This window comes from Heliangelus exortis, chromosome 17 (genome assembly GCF_036169615.1).
Source record: "Heliangelus exortis chromosome 17, bHelExo1.hap1, whole genome shotgun sequence".
NCBI lineage: Eukaryota > Metazoa > Chordata > Aves > Apodiformes > Trochilidae > Heliangelus > Heliangelus exortis.
Window position 1 is genome coordinate 1,965,894 of NC_092438.1, and position 17,585 is coordinate 1,983,478.

The 17,585-nt window shown below is 42.2% G+C and overlaps 2 protein-coding genes across 3 annotated transcripts; one reads left to right on the plus strand and one right to left on the minus strand.

The window, feature by feature from the left end:
* Positions 1 to 427: 427 nt before the first annotated feature.
* MEIOB (meiosis specific with OB-fold) lies at positions 428 to 14,107 on the plus strand. 2 transcript variants are annotated; one of them, XM_071760840.1, is made up of 14 exons: positions 430 to 643; positions 1,914 to 1,989; positions 4,946 to 5,003; positions 5,592 to 5,723; positions 6,467 to 6,539; positions 7,092 to 7,287; positions 7,726 to 7,826; positions 10,253 to 10,305; positions 10,418 to 10,513; positions 10,870 to 10,968; positions 11,487 to 11,640; positions 12,021 to 12,204; positions 12,657 to 12,743; positions 13,596 to 14,107. In XM_071760840.1, exons 2-14 carry the CDS (start codon positions 1,921 to 1,923, stop codon positions 13,707 to 13,709), a joined length of 1,416 nt encoding a protein of 471 aa, XP_071616941.1. In that variant the 5' UTR covers positions 430 to 643; positions 1,914 to 1,920; the 3' UTR covers positions 13,710 to 14,107. The 2 variants fall into 2 exon arrangements, with proteins under 2 accessions (XP_071616942.1, XP_071616941.1); XM_071760841.1 differs by lacking the exon at positions 10,870 to 10,968 and having other exon boundaries at positions 428 to 643.
* A 2,178-nt stretch (positions 14,108 to 16,285) lies between these two features.
* Positions 16,286 to 17,564, minus strand: FAHD1 (fumarylacetoacetate hydrolase domain containing 1). Its single transcript, XM_071761203.1, has one exon. The coding sequence runs from the start codon at positions 17,448 to 17,450 to the stop codon at positions 16,779 to 16,781; it is 672 nt and encodes a 223-aa protein (XP_071617304.1). The 5' UTR covers positions 17,451 to 17,564; the 3' UTR covers positions 16,286 to 16,778.
* Between the last annotated feature and the right edge of the window lie 21 nt (positions 17,565 to 17,585).

The following is a 17,585-nucleotide window of genomic DNA, read 5'->3' on the forward strand; positions in this document are numbered from 1 at the left end:
TCCCACCTATGGAGCTCGCCGCCATTTTGTCTCTCAGCCTCGCTCCTTCTTTGCATGATCTTCCCCTCGCTTTCTGGCTGCTCCATGCCCACCGCAAACCCCCTCAGTGGGGATGTGGTAAGTGCTGCTTCTTGCTCAGCCCCTCAGCTGATGCTGTCCCTGCACGTGTGGGATGGCTGCCATGTGGTGCTCAGGCAGTGAAGGAGATGAGACCAAGGGAAGGGGAGACTGAGGTGAGATCTGAGGAAGAAATTCTTCCCTCTGGGGGTGAGAAGCTGTGGCTGCCCCATCCCTGGCAGTGTTGAAGGTTGGATGGGGCTTGGAGCACCCTAGGCTAGTCGGAGGTGTTCCTGCCCATGGCAGGGGTGGCACTGGATGGGCTTTAAGGTTCCTTCCCACCCAAACCAGTCTGGGGTTCTGGCAAGAAAAATCTCTTTGTACTGTGGAGCCCAGGCCATCTTGGGGTGTGTGAGCTGTTCTAGTGCCAGACACCAGTTTGGGGTGGTAGTGGTGGTGCCAAAGGCTTCATCCTTTTATTTATGGTGATTTCCACCTTGTCCTTTCTCTCAAAAGAAGGTCTGATCCTGAGTGCTGCTGAGAGAAGGTTCCTTCAGCTTCCTCCAGAGGTTCCTGTTCCAGGGGGGTAAGTGAGGGTGGAATGGCCAACTCCTGTCAGGGGAATCAGACCCTAAATGGGCTCTAAATCTTCTTTTGGTATTCATATATCCACTGCTGCTTGCTTAAAGCTGGTGCAGCTGAGGTGTGAGCTATGTCATTTAACAAAGTTTAACTTCTTGGAGGGATAGCTGAGGTGACTTTCCTCCATCAGTGAATGTGGAATCTTCCACATAATGGGGTGGGAACAGGTTTGAGGGCCTCAGAGTTCAGCAGCTTTTGTGAGGCAAATTTGGGAGGTATTTCTGTGAGAGTTTAGTTTGAGGTGTTCTGTTAGAAAAGTCACTTTATGTTCTCAGATAACTTTTTTTAAAGCCTGGAGTATCTATTTCTTTGCTTGTGTGTTGAACAGATTATTATACAAATGAAATGGTTAACAATTCTTACACAAGGTGCCAGGTATAAAGACTGCAAAAGCCATTCAGGACTTTTTGTTATAACATTTGAACAGGCATCCTCTAGAAAATGCCAGCAGCTCTCTCATATGAAGATCTGGACGACTTGACAGTCCCTTTTACAAAAAAATATAATCTGACAACTATTTGCTAAATATCAATAATGTCTCTGAGGGTACTTGTGAAATAATAAGAGGCATTCAGACAGGCTAACAAAGCATTCATGGACCGACTTTGGCATCAAGAGAGGACTTGAGTGTGCAGTAGCTCACAGGAATGGGCAGTAATGCTAAGTTGGCAGCCTGAAAATAACTGATTTTCAAAAGTTTTGGGTTTAATATTTTCAAAATTTTTCTACCTTTGAGGAAGGAATGAACTTGCACCTTAAATTAGCTTAATATTAAGTCTTAAACCTCAATTAAAGTGGTTTGCAAGCCAAAACTTTTCTTTCCTCTCATGTAAATGGCCTTTTATAAATGAACTGCCTCATTAAATTCAGTTGGACTTCCCAGACAGGAGAAGGAGGGTAAATAGTTTTCGTAGGCTGGTGTTAATGGAGTCATTTAATGCTGAAAAAATAAATAAATTTAAATTACAGACCTTTTTTGGAGAAGCACAGGTAGAGGAGTTACAGTAAAATACATAACTTACACAGCCAAATACAAACAATAAAGTATTGTCTACCTCAGATGGCTTGAAATATTTCCTTATTCAAAACAGATGCTATTAAGTCCAAAACATTTCCTTTAAAAAGTAACTTTGTTATTCTCGCTATGAATCGTTTTAAGCTATTTGTTTAGATTTAAACAAAGGAAAACCTAAATTAGTTTTCTCTACTTTCAGATAAAGAATGGCTTTTTCCAGCTCAACACGGGACTTTGTTGCCCTTTCAGATCTGCATCCAAATCTTGCTCGTCCTGTAAGTCTCACAGACATAGTACTTTTGTTCTCCAACGAAATGGTATATGACTGTATTATATTACTGCAAAATTATGTAATTGACATGTATTTAGCAACTAATAGCATTAGTATAATTGTTAGATATAAAGTACCTTGCCTTCTTTGTGCCTAAACCAGCAAAATGAAAATCGATGCTGCTGCTGCCCATAGTATGTGGATACCACAACCACAGATATTGACTGGACAATTCAATGCCTGAAAGTCTCAGAGGCTTCTTTGTGATGCTTTAAAAGGAGGCTGAATTAGTAAAGACATGTACAGAGTCAGCATTATGCAGGCACAATACATCTGTAACCTACAATAGTCTTTCAGTACAAGCTATGAACCTCAGGCCCGATCCTGCAGCCTTGTGTGTGCTCAGTCCCTCTGAGCTAAATGACACAGTGCTGGATTATTCACACAAAACTCTTGCTGAATGGTGTGCTGGGCTGACTGGATGAAAATCTCACAGTTTCATGTCAGATACTGTTGTTTCTGTTTCTTTAGAACAAAAAGCAGATTTCTGCGGTTGTCACTTTGAGGAGCTCAGAGTTTTGCTTGTAGGAGAGAGTAGGATGAACTCCAAAGTAAACTTAATGAGCAGTAAAGCTCTGTACAGATGTTTGAGGATGATTTTTTTTGTTGTTGTTGTTGTCCTGATGTGGGTGAGGACTATGATCACTGGAGCAAGAACTGATCAGGATGAAATGTGCTGTAAAATTAAATGTTTTTTCTCCTTTGGGTTTTAGGTGGCCGAATAAAAAAAAACAAAGTCTGGAAGGGGCACAGTTTTTCATTATTTGCTTTTCAAGGTGATGTTTTAATAAGGAAGGGAGGAGCCCACACCCTTGTCTGTGGTAGTATTTCCCAGCCTTCCCTGGGCAGCCCACGAGTGGTAATGTGTCCCACGAGTGGTAATGTGTCCCACGAGTGCTCAGCTCTGCTGGGAGCTGGGGAACACACCAGAGGCAGCATTTCCCTGGAGCTGTGCTGCACCTCTGCAGAGCTGGATGTCCTGCAGGAGGCCTGGTGTTTGTGAAAAGGGTGAAAACAAGGAGTTTTCCTGTTCCCACAGTTTTTTATTTGTGAGGGACACAATTTAGGGTTGGTTTTTTTTTGTGAACTGGGTGTTTTATACTCCCTTACAGGGGTGTTAGATATTCTCTCCAACCTTTTATAAGCTTCTGGTCTCCAACAAAGCTACTTTAATCTGTTATTTATTTTAATCTGCTATTTTAAAATCATCTGTTATGACTTTGTTTTTTTAGTCGGCCACCTAAAACCCAAAGGAGAAAAAACATTTAATTCTACAACGATCCATTAACCCAGGTAAAAGCATTTATTTTACAAATGAAAATAATCTTGAATATTGCAGTTATCAACAGGTAGTAAAGAAAGTGTTTTTATAACAAAATCACTAGTATGTCATGACAGAATGACAAGAATATGGGTAGGATTTTAAAACAGCTGAGCACACACCTTTCAGAGGCTTTGTTTTTTTTTTTTTGTTTTTTTTTTTTTTAATTGGCAGCTTATTTTTCAAGACTGAAACAGATCAAAGCCTAAGGAACTCTGATGTGTTCAGGCTGCAGTCTCACGATCTGCTCGAGCAGCCTCAAGCAATGCTCTGCCAAAGAAGGCAGCACAGCCCCTGCATCAGTGCAGACGCGTTCTGCTCCTCCTCTTTCGCTGGAGCCGGTGCTTGTGGAGTTGCACAAGCAAGGAAAAGCCCTCTGGAAGTTTTTTTTCCGTCTTTCTCCCCCCCCCCCCCCAGTAGCTTCCAGCCCCAGCACTTCCTTCTGCCAGCGTGCTGTGCAGCCTGAGTGCTGCTACAAAAGGTGAATATATTTGTCAGGGACAGGAGAGAAACTCTTTTTGCAAACTGGAGAGGAACTTAATTCATGTGAAGAGTCCTTCCAGATGTCAGTTCTTTTTGCTCGTGGTGAGATACAGGGTATCTTGCACTCTGGTTTAACTCTAATTGTTGTTTCTTAAACCAAACCAAAAGAGCATAATGCAATCTTCATCTAAATCACTGCAAGTTGCAGACTGGTAAAGTTTTCTGTTATGGAGAACTCTCATCACACTGCTGGAATCATCCCTCCACCCTGAGCTCACTGCCACCACTGCAGGATAAGGCAGTTACCTTGCTCCATCTAGTGATTGGGAGCAAACTCCTACCTCACACTGAGCAGAATCTTATTTTTTAAATAAAAGAATGCTCACCACACAGATATATATGATTAATACATGTATTTTATTTATACCTACATCTTCCTTCCAGTGTGTGTCTGCTCCAAGTAGTTTTGTTTGACTGGGATAATCTTGCAGAATAAATACAGGTTTAGCAAAGCAGAATAAGATTGATTTTGGTTTGAATCATCCAAAAAGTTCCCTTTGTAGTCAGCTGAGAGACAGACAGCAAGAAAGAGGCAGCTGTAGAAATTTATGTTGCTCAGATGAGGATGAGATAAAGAGCTCACCCTGTGTGGATCTTGGTGCTGACAGCAGGGGAAACCTTGGGTGCTTAACTGTAAAATAAATCCTGCCCAGGCTCTTCATGGTGCATTTCAGGAGATCTGAGACCTGTGCAGAGAGCATGAAACAACAACACTGTTGCCTACCTGAGGAGAGACTGCTGTACAACAGCCAAAATTGTGAATGCTTTGGGTGAACTTTTGTCCTCCCACTGTCCTTACAAAGAGAAACAGATGTATTTCTTTTAATATTTTTATTAGTCATTCTTTTTCTTACAGCAAAATTGTGTGTTTATGTTTTAGTCTGTAGTTCATATGGTACTGTGGAATAAATAGATTAAAGTGATTACTAGTCAGAAATATGTTTATTATCATCAGTAGAGTATGAGTCCATGAAATCTAATTCATCTCCTACATCTGTGTTTAATACTTGTATTCTATAATCTCTTTATTTTTTAGAATGTAATCGGTGTGGTTATTGGGAAAACAGATGTCAGAGGCTTTCCAGACAGAAAAAGTACAGTCCCTTTTAACTGTTCTTACTTCATTTTCTTATATAGTATAATTTGGCATATATGCAATCACACATAAATATTTAAGTACTTAAATGATAAACAGACTTAGTGTAAAATATAGAGAATTCAAACGGACAAAAAAATTGCTGTGTGTGTTTGAGAGCCAAGATGAAAGAGCAGCATTCGTTTGGCTAAAGTTTTCACTGATGATTTAAAATTAACATTGCATGATGCTGGGCTAGCATGCACACTCCTTCACAACCTGGCTTTGGGCCTTTTTTTGTGATTATTCATGCCCTGAATGCAGCACTGCAGGGTTATTTTATTTCTCCTGCACTCTTTGTACGTTTATCCAGCACAACCTCAAGGAAGGGGCGGGGGGAAGAGGCAGGAGGTGGGATGGAGCAAATCCCACCATCCCCACCCAGGAACAGCAACACTTGCCCAGCCTGCTGACCTCTAGTGGAACTCCCCAGATTGCGGGTGCTCAGCTCGTGGCAAAACCTGGAAATTAACAGTTTTCACACAGATATTCTAGGCTGAAACCAAACTGTGCTCATGGGGTGTAACAGTGCTGTTTATTTTTGCAGACATTGGGTCTGAAAGATACACCTTCAGCTTTACTATTCGGGATTCACCCACTTATTTCATAAATGTGAGCTCTTGGGGCAGAGAAGAGTATGTAAAATCACTTGCAGGAAGCTTTAGAGTTGGAGACTGTGGTAAGTTGGAGTTTATTCACAACAGGGTTCTGTTTGAATGTGTTGGGTTGGGTTTTTTTTCCCAGTAAATCAGGGTTATGTGCTTGTGGTTTTGCTGTATTTTTCTCCAAGGACTCAGAAAATTGTCTAATTGGAAACAAATTGTTCAGTTATGCTAAGCATAAAGAGGAAAGGAGTAAAATTTCAAGGATTTAAATTAAAACCCAGTAAATATGTCAACAACAAAAAAAACTAGATACAAACCTACTGAATGCAGCCACCCAGGACTTACCTCTAGTTAATAAATCTCAATTCTTGTTCTTATAAATTATGAAAAATAAACTCTGCAGAGTAGTTTGGTGTTAGTCCTGTCACTAATGAAGACAATGATTGTAGAATCAGAACAAAAACTTTGCTTTTATTTATGGTCTGGGCTTTTATCTTGCTAATAGAAATTTTGCTGCCAGTTGGTGCTAGATCAGAGTGTTTGGGTAAAACTTGTGAGTAGGAAGAGTGCTCACACAAGAACTTGGGGTCATTTTGTTCCCATTAAATGCCTGGAGGACTCCTGTGGGACTGTGGCTCTACTGGCAGCTGTCTGGACAGATGGGGTTTCCAGAATTCAAACTTTTAGCAGCAGTCACTGCATGTATCTCTTTTTCCTTTTGGCATCAGCCTTGGAAACACCCATTTTTCAAAGCTGTCTCTCTTCACATGTACCCATATTCTGTTTCCTAACATCACTTCTCAATGTTTCATTTTAGTTACAATTGAAAATCCTTTAGTCCAGTCAAAGGAAGCAGAAAGGGAAGAAAAATTCAACCCTGTAACTCCTAGGTAAATCTAAAGCATATAAACTGCTATTTTTTTTTTTTCCAGAAGCAGCAGTGTTACTACTTGCTTTAGCTGCCAGCTGACTGGAGCAGCATGCAACTGATAGAAGTATTTTGGGTTCATCTTCTTCTGTATCTCTGTCTTCCCTCTGTTCAACCAGGTTTGGTCAAACACTCTCAAAAGAGACTCTATCACTCAGTGTATGGTCCTTGGATTTTTGTCCTAAAGTGATAATGCTCCTTGTAACTAAACAGAGTAAATGTCTCTCTTTTGTGAGTTCAGAATTTTTTTTATTGGTTGCTAAGTGCTGAAATATGTCTTGTACTCTGCTAGCATTTCTATTCTAAAGAAGTATAAAGGAAATAATAAAAGCAAAGTATATAACTTAGAGAAAATAATTTTAGACAAAATTAATCCAAACTCTTCTGTATCTTTAGGGGAAGCAGTAGAGGAATAAATCAGCAGCTATTTTATCACATGACTTGAATTAACATTTTATTCTCTTAATATATTGGTGAGTTGATTGATGGGCTCTGTTTCCTGCATGCTCTCTAGTGGCTACAAATTATTGCTCAGTGAAAATCACTCCGTGGTCAAAAGATCCTCATGTTATGACATGGACACCAAACTACTTTCTCTGTTGCACCTGCCTGTCAAGGACCCTCAGGATTATTATTCACTGGGTGATATCACTGCAAATGGACAAAGCCTGGATGGAAAAATCCTTAATGTGCTTGCAGCTGTCATGGCAGTAAGTTCAGGAGCCACTGCAGAGCAGTTTTTTTGTGTGAATGTGGATTTTGGGACATGTAGAGGAGAGGAATTGCTGGGCTGGTCACTTCAGCTGCCTTACAGTAACCAGACAACCTGCTTGAGAGCTTCATCACCAAGATTTCCAACAGGAGGGGGGAATTAAGGGAATGGAAATGTCCTACAGCAGTGGCCTCTTTGAAATAATGCCTGTGCAAGTAAAAAGATGTAAACTGCACATTTTTATAAAAGGAATTGTGTCCCTTTATCTTAAAGTAACTTTACTGTTGTTAAACTTTTAGTGGTATCCATGTGTTGGGGTTTTTTTCAGTGGTCTACAGGGTTTTGCCCCCTTTTAACTCTTTTTTTTTTCCAGGTTATCACTTCAGTTATTCTAAACTCCTAGAGGGAAAGTGACTGCTTCTCTTTCTTCTTACAGGTTGGGGAGCCAAAGTATTTTATGACTTCCGACAAAAGGAAAGGTCAGAGATGTGAAGTAAAGCTGTATGATGAAACAGAGGTGTCTTTTCCCATAGTATGGTAAAATGTTTTTTAATCCCCTAAAATTCCCAAAGTCATACAAGAGTAGGGAAAGGAATTAACTAGAATACAGACTGTTCTAATATTATATTTTCATTTAAATGTATGGTTATTTGGGTGATGAGGCAGCAATGTAGGTTAAACAGAGGCTTAAAAAAGAGACTCATCAGAGTGACCTCATCTGTATTGTCTAGTTTTATTACTTGCTGACAGACTCTTAGCTCATGACTGGGAAAATGGTGCCAAATAGCTACATTTTGTTAATGTGGAAATTTGAACTAATTCAGGAAATGGTGTTTAGAAACAATTGCAAAGGCAGTACATTTATTCCACAAACTACGTAGGGGGGGGAAGGAGTGTGCTTCATTTTTGAAGCCAAGAAGATTTAATAAGTGGAATGGAAATAGGTTGAAATAGTTTTTTAATGTTTAAAACAACCCAGAAGCATTTTTTGATCCTACTCTGGCCCTTTTTTCCAACTGTATCCTCTTTACAGACATGACAATGTCCATCCACTGATGCATGTAAACAGTGATTTGTTTACATGGCAACAATTGGATTTTGCCCTGAGTTTGTGCAATAAACTTGTGGCTTTTTACATGCAAGGGGGGTGGGGGTTGGTTTGCTCTGGCTTTGCTGCCTGGTGGCTGAAATGACCTTTGTTCTCTGTAGAGGAGCAGCAAGATAGCATTGCTCTCAGTGCTGGAGTCAGGAACTGTGTTGCCATTCAGTGCAGCGTTTAACAGGGGTGAAGGATTCACAGCAACACGAATAAGCATCTCTGGCATGAAGTTTTTCACCCCCTGAGCTGTGGTTTTGTTTCAGTGCTGGCACTGGACGAGCCTCAGGAGCAGGGGGTGTTCCTGTGCTTCCCCTCAGCTCTGCCTTTTGCCCTTTCCTGGAGCTGTGGGTGGTGACAAAGATTAAGGAAATCCTTGAGCAACAGCTCGAGTGAAGATAACTGAGGCCATCAGAAAGAGGGGGCTGAGCAGTCCTAGGTGAAAAGGAAATGTCTTCAGTATTTTTCCAAGTATCAGGGGGAAAAAACCAGCAGGACAAACCTGTGCTTTGGCAGTATTCTTGCCATCCAAACTTATGAGGAACTGGATGAGATTTATCAAGGATTCTAACCATCCAATGACCCTTTGGGAGGGATAGCACTGACCTCACTCCTGTCACAACATCCACAGTGACAAGGACTGCAGTGTTGGGAAGTCAGCCCCACATCTGGCCTCGTGATGTCAGCAGCCAAAGGAAGGAGCAGTGACTGTCCCTGTGCTTGCATTTTGTTAGAAATTACTTTTGTCAAAGCTCAGAAATACACACAGGGCTTTTTTTTTTTCCCAGGTATATTCTGCATTTAATAATTTTTAACAATGTAATAGCTCTTTCTTTTGTCCTCTTCAGCAAGGGATAAAACAGGGATTATTTCAGGCTGTGCACAAAGCATCCTGGCTGGCCAAAACCTAGATGCCTGTGGATAAATGTGGCATTTCATAGAATCATAGAATCATAGAATCATAGAATCCTAGAATCCTAGGGGTTGGAAGGGACCTGGAAAGATCATCTAGTCCAACCCCCCCTGCCAGAGCAGGGCCCCCTAGAGTACATCCCCTAGGAACGTGTCCAGGTGGGTTTTGAATGTCTCCAGTGAAGGAGACTCCACAACCCCCCTGGGCAGCCTGTTCCAGGGCTCTGTCACCCTTACAGTAAAAAAATTTTTTCTGATATTCAACTTGAACCTCCTATGCTCCAATTTACACCCATTACCCCTTGTCCTATCACTGGTCACCACTGAGAAAAGCCTAACTCCATCTCCCTGACACTCACCCCTTACATATTTGAAAACATTGATGAGGTCACCCCTCAGTCTCCTTTTCTCCAAACTAAAGAGACCCAGCTCCCTCAGCCTTTCCTCATAAGGGAGATGTTCCACTCCCTTAATCATCTCAGTAGCTCTGTGCTGGACTCTTTCAAGCACTTCCCTGTCCTTCTTGAACTGAGGGGCCCAGAACTGGACACAATACTCCAGGTGTGGCCTCACCAATGCAGAATAGAGGGGGAGGAGAACCTCTCTTGACCTACTAACCACACCCTTTCTAATGCACCCCAGGATGCCATTGGCCTTCTTGGCCACAAGGGCACATTGCTGGCTCATGGGCATCTTCTTGTCTACCAGGACCCCCAGGTCTCTTTCACCTACACTGCTCTCCAGCAGCTCAGCCCCCAACCTATACTGGGACATCGTGTTGTTCTTCCCCAAATGCAAAACTCTACACTTCCCCATTTCATTTCCCTGTGCATGTAAGAAAGGAGTTGTGTCCCCTTTGAGCAATTTAATTGTACAATATATACATATTTTATGTAGTAGTTTAGCTTTAGTGCTGTTTCAAAACTGTTTTCATACATTAACTCTTTTAATTTAGTTGGGATAATGAATCTATTCAGCTTGCCCAGAGTTGGATCCCACGAGAAACAGGTAAAACAGTCTGGGGTTTATTTTTTTAGCAGTATTTCTTAATGTGATACTTCTTCTACAGTAGCAGAGTTGCTTGGGTTTTTTGCCTGGCTGTTTTTTTCTGTGTGCACAGTAATATTTGCAGCAGATGTGAGGATAAATTTTGACAAATTTCGGAACTGTATGACTGCAACTGTGATCTCAAAATCCATCATTACAACCAACCCAGGTAAGAGCTGCTGAAGTATTCCCTTGCTATCACTAAGCACTGCAGACTAAAATGCAGGATTTGGGGCTGTTTGCTTCTGCCTGTGCCCTGCTTCTTGTCTGTTATATGGTGACCAAAGCTTTTGGCTTTCCCTTTTTTTACTTTGTTTATATGAATTTTCCATAATTTTGCCTAAGCAGCCTTTATTCCACATAGGACTAGCAGTTCAAATTTAAAAAAAAAAAAAGAGAAAAGCATTTCTTGGCTAATTCCAAGAGATACCTTAGGGCTACCAGAATAAAAAGCTGTAAAATATAACCCTGCTGTTATTTTTACATGCTACATACATTAATAACTTTGTGAAATCCCTTTTCAAGAAACAGCAGAAGCAAACGTTCTCTTCAGCTTCATAAAAGAGAGTGCCCAGCCAGAAGCTCTGTATGATAAAATGGAGCAGTCAAAAGACTCTGTTAACTGTAAGCATGGATTCAGACACTTTGATTTGATTTAACCAGAGTGTGGAGTTTCCCAGGGCAGTTGGAATCTCAAGTTTCTCCATGTAGATGGATGCAAAGCAGAGGCACAGCCTGGCTGAACACTCACAGCTCTGCTCTGTTGTTCCTGGTGTTACAGAACTGGCCCTTATGGTGCCAGTTATGCATCTCCAGGGTTGGTGACTCTGCCCACAGCCAGCCTGCTTGGCATGTTGTGTCTTCAATAAGTATGAAAATGGAGAGGGAAAGGGTCTGTCAAAAATGGGGGGCTGCACAGATTAAATATTAGACCTTTCCCTGATTTGACTCCTCTTTGTTTTATTTTTTCTCTCCGAATGCTAAGCCCACTTCAAAAGGAAGCTGTGTTTGGCTTTTCTGGTGCTTTAGATCAAATCTAATCCTTTTTATTACTTTAAGACCCCTTTTTTTTTTTTTTTTTTTGGCTGTTGATCATCTGTGTTCTTTCTCAGACACACTTAACATGTCTTTTAAACTTTTAGTGGAGACAATCGTTGATGTTTATACCGTGGAACAGCTGAAGGAAAAAGCTTCCCAGTGTGCTGGGAAACCTGAACCAGTTTATGGCATTATTTATGGCTACATTTCTACACTGGACATTGATGACAATCCATCTAAAGTTATTCACAACAGATGGTAAGCAACTGCCTGGTTTAAATTTGTATTTAAAAGCACTTGTCCTCCTTCCTCTGACACAAATTAGATAGAACAATGTTTTAGTCAAGTTCTGGACAAGGAATACAACTCTTTTGGAGGGTGCCATGTGAATGGCTGGTGTGTAGACTTCCAGATGGAGCAGGGAAGAGGAGTTGGCTTTATGGAGCACTTGCTCTTCCTGGTGCTTGAGGAGAGAAGAAGAGAGAGACCATTTTGTCTGAGTCAGAGTTTAGAAGACGAAGATTTTTTTTTTTTCTTTTTTTTAAAGAGGAAAAGTCTCTTGGGAAATCTCAGGCTAGGAACCAGTTTCAAACACAGAGGCCTTGCATATATGCATTAATTATCTTCTTATGTTTCAGCTCAGTGTGCAGATTTCTAGTGACTGAAATGTCAAACACATGCACTTTCTGCAGTGATGTTTCTTCAGATTCCAAGTCAACTTTTGCAAGCTTTGACATCCTCATTGATCTGACAGATCACACAGGCACTCTTTATTCTTGTTACCTGTCTGACTGGGTAGCTGAGGAAACCTTAGGCTGCACTGTAAGTGGAAACTAATTAGGTTGCTTTGATTTCATCTGATGAAAATTACAAGTTTACATAAATGCCTTGGTATTTACCTGTGTGTACACACCAGCTGAACACATTGTTTTGCAAGCCAAAAGTTGGAAGTCAGTAACTAATAAGAAATGCTAAGAAGAAGAAATGTGCTCAGTGTCAGAGTGAGCACTCTATTCAGCATGTTGCTTTATTTTAATTAATTCACACTTTTCTAAGAACATGGTTGGGATTTCCTGCCTTTGATTCTCAAACACCCTTCCATTTATTCTGCATAATCTGACTGTCTTGGGGTACACATATCACACCAAACACTGTTAAAGTAGAAACATAGAGCTGAGAAATGTATAAAAATGTGATGTATAAGATCATTATCAGTTTGTTGTGGAGGTGTTGTCACAACTCTCTGCTGAAGAAGTGTTCTCTGATGTTAACAGGTCCATCAGTTCCTCACTCTGACAGAAAACAAGAGGACTGCACTGAAATGGCAACTTCTTCTGGAACGAAGCAAGATTTATTTCAAAGTGAGTCTTTAAACACTAATTTAAACCATGTTTCCTCTTCAGTAGTATATTTGGTACTAAAAATTCCATGTAAATTCTGCTAAACCTTTAAAAATTGGGATTTTTTTTTTTTTTTTTGGCATATATTCTGAATATCCCAAGTATAGCCCTTGTCAGAACTTCAGTATTAGGGGGATGTCCCTGCAGGGCCTCTTTCAGACAAACTGTGAGAGACACAAACTGCTCTTGGCCACTCCTGATTTAGGAGCTGGGCTTTCAAAACCTTTATATGTGATTTACTTGGTCACTGTGTTCTGTAAACTGAAGGTTTACAATGAATAAATTTTAAGAACAGCTGTTGGCCAGAATAAGATGCAGGCAATATATGGAACAGATTGGATGCTGCAGGGGGTTACCAAAGGATATTTCTCCATTACCTGTATTTTTTGGAATAATTTGTTTAGGTATCTCTAAAATCTGCAGTGCTCCTTAAAAATCTGCTATTATTTGCCAAATCCTTTATTTTTTTTAATTATGTGCTGCATACTGGACTGGATTAATTTTTTACTGAACTGCTTGGTTTAGGACAACTCTAAACTGACTCTTTTTTTTTTTTTTAAACTTGCCATGCTTAGCAAAATTTTTCCTCCTCCCTCATCTCCCCTACCCTCTACCTGTATATCCAGGAAAAAATCAAAGTGTTTTACATGAATAATGACAGAGAAACAGCACAAAATGTGTGCACTGGAACACAAACCAATGTAAAATGTGTCTAACCAAGTCTGCCAATTAAACCTGCTGTGTGATATTTGAAAAGTTATTTCAGAGGGCTCTACAGCAGTAAAAACAAAGATCCTGAATCATTTTTTACAGGTTACTTTGTCACCCAACTGGAGAAATGGACTGAAAGTGAATGTTCTTTCCTGTAAACTGGCAGACCCTGCAGAGGCCAGTCAGAGCTTGGTGGGAAAAGGAGATTGGAGATAAGAGATTATGCGACTCATAATAGCTAAAAAAAAAAAAAAAAAAGACTTCACTGTGTTATTTAGAGGCAGGATGCTCTTGTCTTGTATTTTGCTAAATGTGTTCTGATGGTAAAGCAGGAATAAGAGTTACTAATCCCTGTTTTTGGGCTCTGTGTTGATCTGTTTCAGGTGATTGTAATTCAAAATTTTCAGAAAAGTTAATTTTTTACTGAATTCAGCCCCTCACCAGGGGGTGGAAGGTTTCTTCACTCCGTTTAGAATACCTTTGAAAAAAAACCAGAAATAATAAACAGTCCAAGACAGATCTGTTGAGTTTGTGTTTGTTGCTGCCTTCCTACTTTGTTGCTACCTCTGTGTTAGTTAAAATAAAAAATAAAACCCCACTTTGAAATAGTGCCTGGCTTTGTGATGCACGTTGGTGGGGCCAGACATGGAACCTGGGGCAACTGCAGAGGTTTGGGAAAAGCTTTGGTGTTTGCAAAGGTGCTTTTTTCCAGAGCAGATTGGGAATTCCATAGCAGGAATGGAATGATCAGTCCCCAGGAACCTCTGCCAAACAATCAAGCTGAGATGTTCAGCAGCAGAGAAAGGGCTCTTCACCCTTAGCTGAACAGAACCAACCCAGGTATTCATATTTTGCCTTTCTCCATGGTTTTTTTTGTTTGTTTTTAATCTCTTTCTGTCCTTGGCTTCCCTGCAGCTCACCGTGTGAGCATACCAAGAGTCAGCCTGTGTGAAATGGTGGGAGGAAACAGCCTCTTCTGCAAAGTGCTTGTGAGGCTTAGCACAGCCTGAGGAACTCTGATCACCCCTCTTGTCCTGCCTGCCCCCTCAGCAAGGTGGCAGGGAGAAAACAACCACAGCAACAGTGAATTTGGACAAAGCAACCACCAAGTCTGGATCCTCCTCATCATGGGAGTGGGAACAAGGAAGTGAAAAAGCACAAAGAAATCGTTGCCGGTGTTGGGTGACTGCAGCTCTCCTGTTGCACCAACAAACAACTCCAAGGTTTTCCTGCTCTAACAGCTGATACTCTGGAGGGAATGTTTGCAGCACTTTTAATCACCACTCAGCTCAGCAATCAATACCCAGCACTAAAGACCAAACTCTTTGACAGGCACCAAGAAATGGAAGCAGTCCAGAAAATGAATTTAATCCTTCCTCTTTCAGAACTACTTGCCCCAGTTTCCCTGCTCAGCCCAGCCCCTCTTGGTCTGACTCCTCTGCTTGGCCCAACTCACCCAGCTGCAGCAAGCCCAGTGCCAGCTTCCCTGCTGACAGACTGAAACCAAGGAGCATCTGCATGGAATCAGAGAATAATTTGGGTTGGAAGGGACCTCTAAAGGTCACCCAGTCCAACCCCCTGCAGTCAGCAGGGACACCCTCACCCAGATCAGTGTGATCAGAGCCTCATCAAGCCTCACCTTGAGGATCTCCAGGGATGAGGCCTCAACCACCTCCCTCCCTGGGCAACCTGCTCCATTTTTCTACAACTCTCATGGTAAATAAATTTTTCCTAACATTCAGTCTAAATCTTCTGCAACTCAAAACCCCTGTGAGCTGGGAGCTGGTTCTTATCAGATGTAACAGCTGAAGATCTGCTTCTATCAGTCTCAGCTCCTTTGCTTCCCTTCAGAGGAAATCTGAATTACATCCCACAGCATTTAAGCCTCAGCATACAAAGAACTTTTGTGCCTAAGTCAAAAAGCAGTGAAGTGCAATGTGAGTTTGCAGGTGGTGCACAGGCACAGAGCCCTCTGCTGCAGAGCAGGCAGCTGGAGAAGCAAGTGGATAGAAAAACTTCTCTGCAACATGTGCTGCTTGCTTTTAACCACAGGATCTGCAGGGGCCTGGGCCACGCTGCTCTTTCACAGAGGTGCTTGTCTTTGTCCTTTGTTTTCCTGCAAAGCTCTCCAAATGTGCTATTAAAACCAAAGTGGCTATTAAGATCTGGCTCCAGGAACTGGAAGCATTTAACTTTGTTGCGTGCACGTATGTGAAAAAAAAAACCCCAAACAATCCATCTGCTTTGGTTAGAAATTAAGTCAGTTCTCTGCAACCTTTGAAAAAGGGAAGTTTTGATGTTGGGCGGGGAGGAGGGGGGGCGGGAGGGTTTTTTTTTTTAATTATATTTTACAACTTTGTCACTCAATTGAATTGAAAGAGATCTCACTGTCATGCAAACTGGGAGAGAGAGTGTTGGATCAGCTGGAGCTGGAAACAGGAAAAGTCACACAGCATGACTTTTGAACAGCTGGAAACAGTTAAAAACTCCAACTGTTGCACTGCATTGCTTAAGTTATAGCAATTGCTGCAGTTAGATTTTTATTAAAAATTTATTTAAATCAGAAGTACAGACAAGTTTACTGGTGATCTTTTACCAATGAGCTTCTTTATTCTTGATCTGTCGAATTATTTTACTTTAAAAAGCATATTTAAAGCTCAGCTTAGGAAAAAAAATTCTGCCAAGCATTTGGCACACTTCCTGCTGCATTACACCCCTTGGAGTGGGAGGGAAAGCAATCCTGGATTAATTTGTACATTTGGAAAACGCACGGAGGAATTGTGAAACTAATCTAAAAAGCAAACATCTTTTTATTGTATAATGCCCCAAGGAGAAACATTCTTTCTGAAGCTGTAATTCTTCACTTACTGAACACATACAGCTTTGATTTCACAGAGCATGGGTGAGCTTTAGCTCCCACATCGTTTTAATGATTTTTTTTTTTTTTTCTTTAAGGCAAAATATTGACAAAGCTCAAAGCATCCAGAAGAGGACAACAGCACCAGCCCAGCTCCCCAGCTCTTGTCTCCATCCACCAAGGTATGGCTTGGGTGTAACCATCAGCCCCAGCTGGGTTGGACTCCAGCTTCCCAGTCTCAGAGGAGGCTGAAGCCTCCTTGGAAATGGGGCTGGATTATCCAAATGCCTTTTAGTTGGTTTTTTGTGTCTTTGTGTGATGCTTGGGCCACGTCAGTCCTCGACATCCAGCTCTGTGTCTCTTCATGCACCAGATGTTCCCCAAAAGAGCCTCCTCCCAGGCAGGCAGGGGCCCAGCCCAGCTCCCAGTTAGGATCCATGTTTTTGCTCTGCCACCTTGAACCTCATGGAGAGGACATCAGTTATCCCAGCTTCTATCTCATCGTTGGCCTGCACGGAACCAACTCCTGCAGGAGTCCCCGTCAGGATCAAATCCCCTTCTTCCAGGGTGATCACTTTGCTGATGTAGCTGATCAGGTAAGGGATGGAGAAGATCATGGATGAGGTTTCACCCTCCTGCCTCAGCTTGCCGTTCACCTTCAGCCAGATCTTCAGCTTGTGAGGGTCTGGAATCTTCTCCTTGGGCACAAAATCACTGACGGGGCAGGAGGATCTGAACCCCTTGGCCAAAGTCCAGGGCAGACCCTTCTTCTTGCACTCCTCCTGGGTGTCCCTGGCTGTCATATCCAAGCAGAGGACGTAGCCCCCCACATGCTCCATGGCAGCCTCCTGGGACACATCCTCAGCTCTCCTCCCCATCACCACCCCCAGCTCCACTTCGTGGTGCAGCTCCTTGCAGTAGTGGGGCCGGAGGATGGGGGACCCTTCCCGCAGGTAGGCTGAGGAAGGCTTGAGGAAGAAGAGGGGGGCAGCGGGGAGGCTGCTCCCCATCTCCTTCGCGTGCTCCGCGTAGTTACGACCCACGCAGACGATGTTCTTACCCCACTCCCAAAACCGCGGCAGAGGTCTGGAGGAAGCCATCACCTCCTCTGCTCCAACCGCCCTTGGGCCGTCCTTCCCCGGGCTTCCTCCTCCTCCTCCTCCTCCTCCCCTCGCTCCGATCCCTCCTCTTTCCCCCTCTCAGCAAATCGCCGAGCCCGGGCGTGCCCGGAGCAA

Excerpts from the sequence above, each read along its gene's own strand:
- MEIOB (XM_071760840.1), top strand. The coding sequence starts at position 1,921 with ATGGCTTTTTCCAGCTCAACACGGGACTTTGTTGCCCTTTCAGATCTG. Across the intron at positions 5,004-5,591 it reads AGGCTTTCCAGACAGAAAAA|ACATTGGGTCTGAAAGATAC; the intron begins GTACAGTCCCTT and ends TTATTTTTGCAG. Across the intron at positions 11,641-12,020 it reads AAAGTTATTCACAACAGATG|CTCAGTGTGCAGATTTCTAG; the intron begins GTAAGCAACTGC and ends CTTATGTTTCAG.
- FAHD1 (XM_071761203.1), bottom strand. The coding sequence starts at position 17,450 with ATGGCTTCCTCCAGACCTCTGCCGCGGTTTTGGGAGTGGGGTAAGAAC.